This window comes from Crotalus tigris, unplaced genomic scaffold, assembly GCF_016545835.1.
Source record: "Crotalus tigris isolate CLP2741 ecotype Arizona unplaced genomic scaffold, ASM1654583v1 scf7180000017881.257975618366:2651188, whole genome shotgun sequence".
NCBI classification, from domain to species: domain Eukaryota; kingdom Metazoa; phylum Chordata; class Lepidosauria; order Squamata; family Viperidae; genus Crotalus; species Crotalus tigris.
The window spans coordinates 756350-766638 of NW_024096698.1; the positions used below are offsets into that span (position 1 = coordinate 756350).

Sequence of the window (10289 nt, forward strand, 5' to 3'; positions counted from 1 at the left end):
CAATCTAAGATCACAATAGGAAGCTGTAAGGAGGTACTGTCGGGCCGTAGCAGAGGCTGCCCTGGGTATCTGCTCTGAAGGCGCCCCGACGTCCCGGGCGCGCGTCCCGACGTCCCGACATCCAGCTGACTAGCGGCATGTGCGGAAAGCATCCCGACGACCAGCTGGCCTTGCCTGCTTTGCACATGCGCAGACGACGACCAGCATACCACAACGCATGCGCAGATGGTCGAAAGGGCTAGAACTGCCCAATGCACATGCGCGGACACCGGGATGAAGCCACGGACAGTAATTGAGGAAATACAAGCTGCCGAAGCGTCGGGAAGCCGTCGAAGCATCGGGAGGTGGCAGCTGAAGGCTAGTATAATTGGGATGGGGGCCCGTATATGGGTATGTAGGACAGTCCGGAAGAGGGTGGCAGTCCCTGGGTGTTAGCATGGGTGTGGACTAGGCGGGATAGTTTGAAATGTATAAAAGAGCCATGACTGTAATGGTTGTCAGTGCTGACTTTAAACCGCATTTTTGCTGAAATAAAGTAAAGTTCTTCGTTCCTGACGTGGTGGCCCGTGTCTGTTGGTTGTGAAGTTGATGGTTGTTGGTTGTGAAGTCAAGACGAGGCAACAGTAAGTCAGCACTCACTTTAAACTCAATTGTTAGAGCGACCCTTGGGGAGTGACGGGAAGCAGCATGGCAGAAGGGGTGCAAGATGCTGTTCCGGCTGAAGACGCTCCAGAACAGATGGAGGACCAGGGCTTGCTCGTGGAACCAGCTGCGGTGGTGGAGGGGCCTGCAGTACGGCCGAAGGAATGGCTTCTTCCGCCAGCAGTGGATGTGGGACCTGAGACTAGGCAGAGGCCAGCAGTGACTGAGGCAGGTGAATGGTGGTTAAGTCCTACATTACAACGTTTGGACACTGGTCGGCAGCCTATTGTGGGCGAAAGGGACTCTTATGCAGCTTGGAGGGAAAGGAGAGTTACCGGTGACGAGGAGGATGAATGGAGTTACTCCACTGCTCCTGGACAATACACCCTTGATGTTTTAAGGGATAGGTTTGGGGAAACGGGTTTCCTTCCCAAACAAGGGGTGCCTCCCCAGCCTCCTATTGGTTTGTCTGGATTCCGTTTGGCTAGCCCAAGATTGAGGGTGACAGCAGCACAGCAGAAGCAAGGGGTGCAGGGAGGTTTGAACATGGGACCCACACATGCTAGTCGTACCACCCCTGTTTCTCTGCCTTTAGGATTTGGAGACCTTGGCCGACAATCCGCTGTTAGGGGGGGTCCACAAGGGGGTCAGCCAGCGTTAGTGTGGCCCACGGGTATGCCATGGACCCCTCCCCCTCTTGGGATTACGTTTGATGGCGATCCCGATAAATTGGCCATGTTCCTAGGCCATGTCTTGAATCATTTAGATCGCTTTGCGGCTCATTACACTTCACAGTGGGCCATAGTGGTAGCAATGACTGCCAATTTGCAGGGTGAGGCAGCCACTTGGGCGGCGGATTTGTTCGGAGATCACGCCAGTGAGCTGGCAGATATAGGCTCTTTCCTAGAGGCCCTGAGGGTACGGTTTGAGGACCCTACTAGGGTTCAAAGAGCGGAGGCAGAAATTGTATGACTAAAGCAGGCGGGCAGACGAGTACGTGAGTTCATCAGGGAATTCCAGCGTGTGGCAGGCCGATTAAGATCATGGCCTGAGAAGTTGCTAGTGCACCACTTCCGACAGGGGCTAGATTTGGAGCTACGACAGGCCTGCCTGGTGAGGGGAGTTTCGGCTCGTCTGCACGATTGGTATAGGGCAGTTACTGAGCTTTATGCTGGGTTACAAGAGATCAGTCCCGTGCACCTCCCCCCCACCCCGCACCTACACAGCAACCAGCCAGTAAACCAAAGACTGTGGGGGCTTCGGTACAAGCAGTTCCGCCGGTGGCGCCAAGGGGGATATTCCAATGTTTTAGATGCAATAAACCGGGCCATAGGGTGGCCCAGTGTCCACTGTCTCCAGGAAAAGGGGTGTCTGCAGGACAGTCTGTGCCGGCGGCGAGAAGGCAGGATGCCACACCATTCCGGGGTGCAGATCAAATGAGAGCTCTGAGGCAAAACGAAGACAGCACACCCTATGGACCGTCCCCAGGAGCGGCGGTTTCAACCCCAGAGGTGATACCTGACCAGTACGATTGGGAGGGTCCAGAAGAGTATCCCATGGTGAGTAGCCCAGTGGTACCATTTGCCATACCAATCGTCCTGGTGAATTGCAAAAATGGCCAACGCGTGGAATGCAAGGCGTTGATAGATTCAGGTTGCACAAGGTGTCTAATGAGTCGGAAGATTGTGGATGCGTTGGGGCTGCGGTTGAAAGAATTATCCCGGCCGATCAATTTCGAACAGGTGGATGGATCCCTGTTGGGTGGGGCACCGGTGACGCAAGTGACTGAACCTGTAAGGATGGAGATGAGAGATCATTGGGAATTAGTATGTTTTATTGTCATTCCATCAATGACCGAAGAAGTAATTTTAGGATTGGCATGGCTTGATAAATGGCAACCGGTCATATGGTGGGCGGGTGGATATCGCCGCATAAGATTGGCTATAGGTCTCCGACCTCTGGAGGATAGTAGTGAGAAACCATGTATGCATACACCACAGTCTAAACCACCTGGTAAGGAGAGGATCAATGTGGCAGTGGAAGCCAATGAAGGGAAACGTATGTTCCCGGTAGAGTATGAGGATCTATGGGATGTGTTTAGGGAGAAGGAATGTGACGTGTTGCCGTCACATCGTCCTACAGATTGCGCAATAGATATCATGCCGGGGGCAAAATTGCCAAAGCCCCGGATGTATCCAATGTCCCCCAGGGAATTGGAGGAACTAAGGAGCTACATTGATAAGAACTTGGCGCGCGGCTTTATACAGCCAGCCAGATCTCGGATTGCGGCTCCGGTAATATTCCAGGGAAAGAAAGATGGTGGATTAAGGCTTTGTGTGGACTTTAGAGGATTGAATGCAGTATGTGCTGAAAATATGTATCCATTACCCCTGTTGAAAGACATGTTAACCCATTTGTCCCAGGGGAACGTTTTCACTAAACTCGATCTTAGGGAGGCATACTACCGCATCCGCATAAAACCAGGAGACGAATGGAAGACTGTGTTTAATTGTCCTTTAGGGAGCTTCCAATTCATTGTCATGCCGTTTGGATTAAAGGGAGCTCCTGCAGTTTTCATGCAAACCATTAACGAAGTACTGCATGACTATTTATATCGTGGGGTATTGGTGTACCTTGATGATATTCTGATATATTCCAGGACCATGGCCGAGCATATAAAGTTGGTTAGGGAAGTTTTGCACAAACTCCTTAAGGCCCAATTATTCGTAAAACTCTCAAAATGTGAGTTTCACAAAACCCGTATCGATTATTTGGGATATAGAATATTGGCCTCAGGTATAGAGATGGATCCGGCAAAGGTGAAAGCGGTACTTGAGTGGCAGGCACCCAGGACGAGGCGCCAGTTGTAGAGCTTCCTGGGGTTCGCGAACTTTTATAGGCAGTTCGTTCCTGATTTCGCACAGGTGGCTCTGCCACTTACGGAATTATTAAAGACGCGGAAAAACCCTGTAAAACCCTGACCTGGCCAGTCGTTGGCGTGGACTAAGGAAAGCCAATTTGCATTTGAACACCTAAAGTCTTTGTTTGCCGAAGAGCCCATTTTACTACATCCAGACCCCGATAGATAGTATATTGTACAAGCAGATGCGAGTGATATGGCGGTAGGAGCTGTATTATTGCAGCAAAATAACACCGGTAATTTACAGCCGTGCGCATATACCTCGCGTAAATTGACAGAGACTGAGAGGAGATGGGCAATATGGGAAAAGGAGGCCTTTGCCATTAAATGGGCCTTGGTAACGTGGCGACATCTCTTGGAAGGGGCTAAACAAGAAATAGAAATTTGGAGGGACCATAAGAATCTGGCAGTGTTGCAGTCACCCCGATGTTTAGCACCGAAACACGTGAGATGGGCGCAATACTTTAAGTGATTTAATTTCCAACTTAAATATGTCCCTGGGGGTTGTAACTTCTTGGCGGACGCGTTATCTAGATTGCCCCAATATGAGAGCCAGAAGGAGGCATTGGTACAAGCCATAGTACCTCCATATATGCAGGGAGTAGGTAGGGTAAGTTCCTGTACTGATACCAAAAATATCGAATCGGAATTGAGGGCAGCAATACCACAGGACCCTTGGTTCCAGGAACATAGTAATCTGTTTACCCAAAGAAACGGGTTGGCGTGGTACGGGGCAAAATTATATGTACCACTTGTGTTAAGGGCTAGAATCCTTCAAAGGTATCATGATGTAAAATTGGCAGGACATTTTGGATTTGTTAAAACATTACACCTAACTAGACGCCAGTTCTGATGGCCCACGTTACTAAGGGATGTAGAAAGATATGTAAAAGCATGTTTTCTATGTGCTAGGTGCAAAACCCATCCAGGAAAGCCAATTGGGTGTTTACAGCCAGTAGCTGATCCGGAATATCCATGGAAGGATATTGCCATGGATTTCATTGTGGAACTTCCAAAGAGTAAGGGACATACAGTAATATGGACGGTAATTGATTTATTCTCAAAACAAGCTCATTTCGTCCCGTGCAGGAAGTTGCCGACTGCTCAGAAATTAGCTCACATGTTCCTTACACACATGTACCGTATCCATGGGGCTCCCCGGCGAATAATATCTGACCGGGGGGTTCAGTTTACGGCACGATTCTGGAAAGGATTCACCACCCTGCTCGGGTCATCGCAGGGGCTTAGCACCGCGTACCATCCCACTACTAATGGAGCGGCTGAACGGGCTAATGCAGCGGTGGAACGGTATTTGAGAAGTTATGTATCATACCAACAAACCAACTGGGCGGACCTGCTGGTGTTCGCGGAGGTTGCGTATAACAACGCGGTGCATGGCAGTACAGGGTACGCGCCATTTAAAGTGGTATCTGGAAAAGACTTTGTTCCTATCCCTGAATGCCAGCAATTTGATGCACAACCATGTCTCCCACAAGAGTGGACACAAAGGATTTGTGGGGCATGGGCTGCTGTGAAGACAGCGTTGGTAGAATATAGGCGAAAATGAAAGAGCAGGCGGACAAAAAACGGCCTGTAAGCCGTTCGTTGTAGGACAACTAGTTTATTTGTCCACTAAATATATAAGACTGAAGATCCCATGTAGGAAGCTGGGACCTAAATACATTGGACCGTTTAAAATCATTAATCCAGTTACTGTACAATTACAACTACCCCAGTTGTTAGGGAAAATACATCCGGTGTTTCATTGCAGTTTACTGAAACCAATATATATGTACTGGACAGGAACCGCACCAGGCCCTGTTAATGGTGACGAGTATGAGATACAAGAGATACTTGACTCCCGTATGAAACAACGTAAATTGTATTATCTGATTAGATGGAAAGGGTACCCTTTATCAGAGGCTACATGGGTACTGGCCGATAATGAACAACCTCCTCGCCTGGTTAAAGAATTCCATATACAAAATCCCGGAAAACCAGGAACCATTAGCACAGTGGGGGTTGGGGAGGTGGACGTGCGTGAACCAAAGTAACATGTTTTGTCTTTCCTCCAGGGGGAGCCCTGGTGAAGGGGGGCAGTATGTCAGGCCGTAGCAGAGGCTGCCCTGGGTATCTGCTCTGAAGGCGCCCCGACGTCCTGGGCACGCGTCCCGACGGCCCGACATCCAGCTGACTAGCGGCATGCGTGGAAAGCGTCCCGATGACCAGCTGGCCTTGCCTGCTTTGCATATGTGCAGACGACGACCAGCATACCACAACGCATGCGCAGATGGTCGAAAGGGCTAGAACTGCCCAATGCGCATGCGCGGACACCGGGATGAAGCCACGGACAGTAATTGAGGAAATACAAGCTGCCGAAGCGTCGGGAAGCCGTCGAAGCGTCGGGAAGCATCGGGAGGTGGCAGCTGAAGGCTAGTATAATTGGGATGGGGGCCCGTATATGGGTATGTAGGACGGTCCGGAAGAGGGTGGCGGTCCCTGGGTGTTAGCGTGGGTGTGGACTAGGCGGGATAGTTTGAAATGTATAAAAGAGCCATGACTGTAATGGTTGTCAGTGCTGACTTTAAACTGCATTTTTGCTGAAATAAAGTAAAGTTCTTCGTTCCTGACGTGGTGGCCTGTGTCTGTTGGTTGTGAAGTTGATGGTTGTTGGTTGTGAAGTCAAGACGAGGCAACAGGTACATTGTCTCTGGCTTATACTTTTGGCACATGTGATATGCATAAGAACCTCAATGCCCCATCAAAAAAGTGATGGAAGACTTTTAATGCAGAATAAATACCCAAAGCAGGAACTGGTCAAACAAGTAGTGATTATTTTGTCTCAAGATTGATCTTGGCTTATTGAAGGAGCCATGGTTAAAAAAGAACATGGCTTGCATAAAACATGATGGTTAGCCTATATATATATAATGCCTGTAGCAGACCACTGAAATGGATGGAAGACTGGAGGTTTCTGTTTTTGAAGCTGCTTGAATATTTACACTTTCTTCCTGCTTTTGGGTGAGCAACTAATTCTGCTGCTATCATCTATCTTCTAGAGCAGGGGTCCCCCATCTTTCTGGCTCCATGGACAGGCAGCAGTGATGGCAGTGGTGATGGGGAGTGTGAGCAATCTAGATCCCGTGCATCGGGAGTTAGGGAACCCTATTCTAGAGCATCTATACACATATTTTGGTGTATGAGAGAAATAGGGCTCTCATATTCTGTGTTGTCTTTCTGATGATCAAAAGGTCAAACTATGATATGAAAAGTTGACATTGGTAGAACACTATCTACTAGCTATAAGGTAGAGAGCAGGGATCTTCAAACTTCGCCCTTTTATGACTTGTGGACTTCAACTCCCAGAATTCCTCAGCCAGCGTGCCTGGCTGAGGAATTCTGGGAGTTGAAGTCCACAAGTCATAAAAGAGCCAAGTTTGAAGATCCGTGGTATAGAGATGTGTTATCTAAAAAATCCTCTTTCCCTTCAGAGGGGATAAATAAAGCTTTAATTTAAAAAACTACAGGCAACCTTACTTGAAATATTAAAATGCAAACATTCAGTGTTGGAGAAAATAGATGTCAGGGCTGTCCAGATCATAGTAGAACAGAAGTTTGCAAATTAAAATTTAAAAAGCCAAAAGAAAATATAACACTAAACACAGACCACAAGATGGCGGTGATTTACTAAAAATTACTTCCCTCTGCTCAAATATCCACAAACTTATGAAGAAAGAGTTCCAAATATTATTATGCATCACAAGATGTTTCTAACAGAAACAAATTGCTTCATCCATAGCTTGAAGTATGAATAAAGACTGAAACATAATTTGCTAATTTATACAGAGAGTTATAGACAATAAAGCTTGGTGTCACACAAAAATTGAAAACCTAATAGAAGTAGAGTGACATTTTTCTGAAGCAACAGTTCCTCTGTTTCAATTATCTGCCCTTTTCTGGCTTCTTAGAAATTATAGCTATAATTTTAGGGGCTGCTAGAAAAACTCCACTTTTTCCCGCTTTTAATCCATGGATTGCTGGCTTCTTCCCCTGGTTTAAAAAGAGTCAGATCTTTATGTGATTAGAAAGAGTTAAAGAGGGAGGGAAAAGAGTAAGTAAAAATTACTTAATAGAAAGAAGGGTGGAAGTAAAAATTCCACGTTTTCTTCCCTTTCTTCCCTTTCCCATTTTCTTGGTTTTCTTTTCATTTTTTTAAAAAAACGTTGCATTGTAATATTCTAATAAAAGTATTTTTAAGAAGTCATTTTTAAAAAAAATCTCAGAGGGAGAAATTGGAGTCACCTATGCTGACTCTGAATGTATGGACTGATGTCTGAGCCTGCATGCATCTATGTTTATAGCAGCATAAAACCTAGTGTGGTCTATACATAGTACATAATTTATTTTATACACACATATGCACACATACACATACATGCATACATCTACGCTTTCACATACTCCAACAGATAAAGCAGCAAAATCCATAGAACAAAATAGTCAAGATGGCAATTATAATATGATAGCAACCCTGCTTATTTGTATATTCATGCAATGTCAATGCCCATACAAATGGGACAGGGCTTTGACCTCACCATCATGTCTTCCATCTTTCTTTCTTTCTTTTTTACAACATATACACCTATAGATGCCACTGTATGCATTGTATTTATTATACAATGGATTTGCATAGTTGAAAATTCTGAGACTTGTAGCCTGATCTTGCCATTATGAGCAAGACAAGAAATAAATCAAATAAATAACAATCATCTACAGCAGGGGTATCAAACTGCCCACCCGTGGGCCAGATGCATCATCCAGAAGCCGTGCCCACCCCATTGCCGGCAATGGCAAAACCGTCCCGATATGTTGCGCGACGTCACGTGATGTCGCGAGTTTGACATGTCTGATCTACAGTGTCTAGAAGGCAGTATGTTGAGAAATGATTGTATAAAGTAATGCTCAGATCAAGCCATCACATTTTCAGCCAAATTACAGTTTTAACGAAAGCTTTGTTTTTCCCACTCTACTCTCCCTCCTAACCTTTTTGCTTCAATCTGTATAATGAAGATGGCTCAAAATCAAACAAACAGCAATCAGTAGAACATACAAGACATCAATTAATCAATTGGTTGATTATTTAAAATTCTTAATAGGTTGCCTCTAAGGTTAAAATTCTATCAAGGTAGCTTAGAATAATAATAATAAAACATAAACAGCACAAAACTGAAGCCAGAATGAACTAAGAACCAACAAAAAAATAAAAAACCAGCCAAAAGCAGTTAAAATCAACAACAGACTAAAATAAATTGCACTTGGCCACTTTTTCTTTAAAGAAAACATTTCTCACTTTAGGGCTTTTCTAAAGAGCTGACATACAGAAACTGATAGTAAATTCCATAGCAAAGTTCATTGCGGAGCAATCCTCCCATTTTTAGTTATGCTAAGAGTAAGCGAGCATCACCAGGTAGCATGGGCAGGCCTTCCACAATTAAGGTCTCTTTTTGTCCATAAGTGTTCATTATTTTAGAGCAGAAGTGTGTCCAACTTTGCCAACTTTAAGATTTGTGGACTTCAGCTCCCAGAATTCCCCAGTCAACATGGTAAGTTTCCATCCATTGCTTCTTGTCCTGCCTTCAGATGCTTTGGAGAATAGCTTATTTATTTATTTATTTATGAGACTTATATACCTCTTTAAGTGCAAGCACTCTCTAAGCGGTGTACACCAGTAAGCAATGTATATATATATATATATATATATATATATATTTACATTGCCCCCAACAATCTGGGTCCTCATTTTACCTACCCCAGAAAGATGGAAGGCTGAGTCAACCTTGAGCCGGTGAGATTTGAACCGCTGACCTGCTGAACACAGTCAGCTAAAGTGGCCTGCAGTACTGCACTCTAACTGCTGCGCCACCTCGGCTCATAAAGTGACCTGCAGTACTTCACTCTAACTGCTTGACCCCCTCTTCTTTGTAGCAGCTCCTCAAATATTGGAAGACCGCTATCATGTCACCCCTAGTCCTTCTCTTTATTAGACCAGATATATCCAGTTCCTAAGTTGGGCAGCATATAAATTTAATAAATAAAAATAATAAATAAGTAGAGTAAGTGGCATGTCTGCAAGATATGTTTTAAAAAATCAAGATGGCAGCAAAGCGATGCAGTTGAAGTTCTGTCTACTTTTTATGTGTGATATGTATAATAAAAAACCAATACCCTGAGGATACACCTGGTGTGTAACCACCTCTTGCATATATGATTTGCTTCATTTTCCATTCTGCTACTAAATGTTGCCTCTGAAGAAATTCATCCCACAATTATCCCAAGAAGAGTGCTATCTCCTCATGTGTCACCCCATAGCAAATTGGGAGAGGCCGAGGAAAAATGGGATTTCGTCTCTTATGGCAATCTTCTCTGGTCCAGTTCCTTCTGGATGTGTTCACAAGTGTACTCAGAAAGTGCAAAGAAAATGGGAATTTTAAACTAACATATACGGAGGGCACTGGGTTGGGGGAAGATTGTGCCAAGGTATTTGACCTTAAGCTATATTTGAGCAAAAGCTCAGTCTGTCTGTAACTTTACAAACATGCAATTAAGGTTCATGGAGTTATCTAAATTCATTTTCTTGCCTTATAATTTTATGGCCAAAAGCATTCTTGTTGATTTTAGGCTTCCTTTCTACATACAGTAGCCAAAAGAAGGAGCCAAATATTGTTTG

The 10289-nt window shown here is 45.2% G+C and overlaps 1 protein-coding gene across 3 annotated transcripts; it reads left to right on the forward strand.

Annotated features, from left to right (window-relative positions):
• The first annotated feature begins 200 nt into the window (after positions 1 to 200).
• LOC120308192 lies at positions 201 to 6188 on the forward strand. 3 transcript variants are annotated; one of them, XR_005556784.1, is made up of 3 exons: positions 201 to 357; positions 658 to 2201; positions 4652 to 6188. XR_005556784.1 is itself a non-coding variant. In XM_039343895.1 (2 exons), the coding sequence occupies exons 1-2, from the start codon at positions 226 to 228 to the stop codon at positions 1612 to 1614; spliced, it is 1089 nt and encodes a 362-aa protein (XP_039199829.1). In that variant the 5' UTR covers positions 201 to 225; the 3' UTR covers positions 1615 to 6188. The 3 variants fall into 3 exon arrangements, 1 of the variants encoding a protein (XP_039199829.1); XR_005556785.1 differs by having other exon boundaries at positions 5638 to 6188; XM_039343895.1 differs by having other exon boundaries at positions 658 to 6188.
• The last annotated feature ends 4101 nt before the right edge of the window (positions 6189 to 10289 follow it).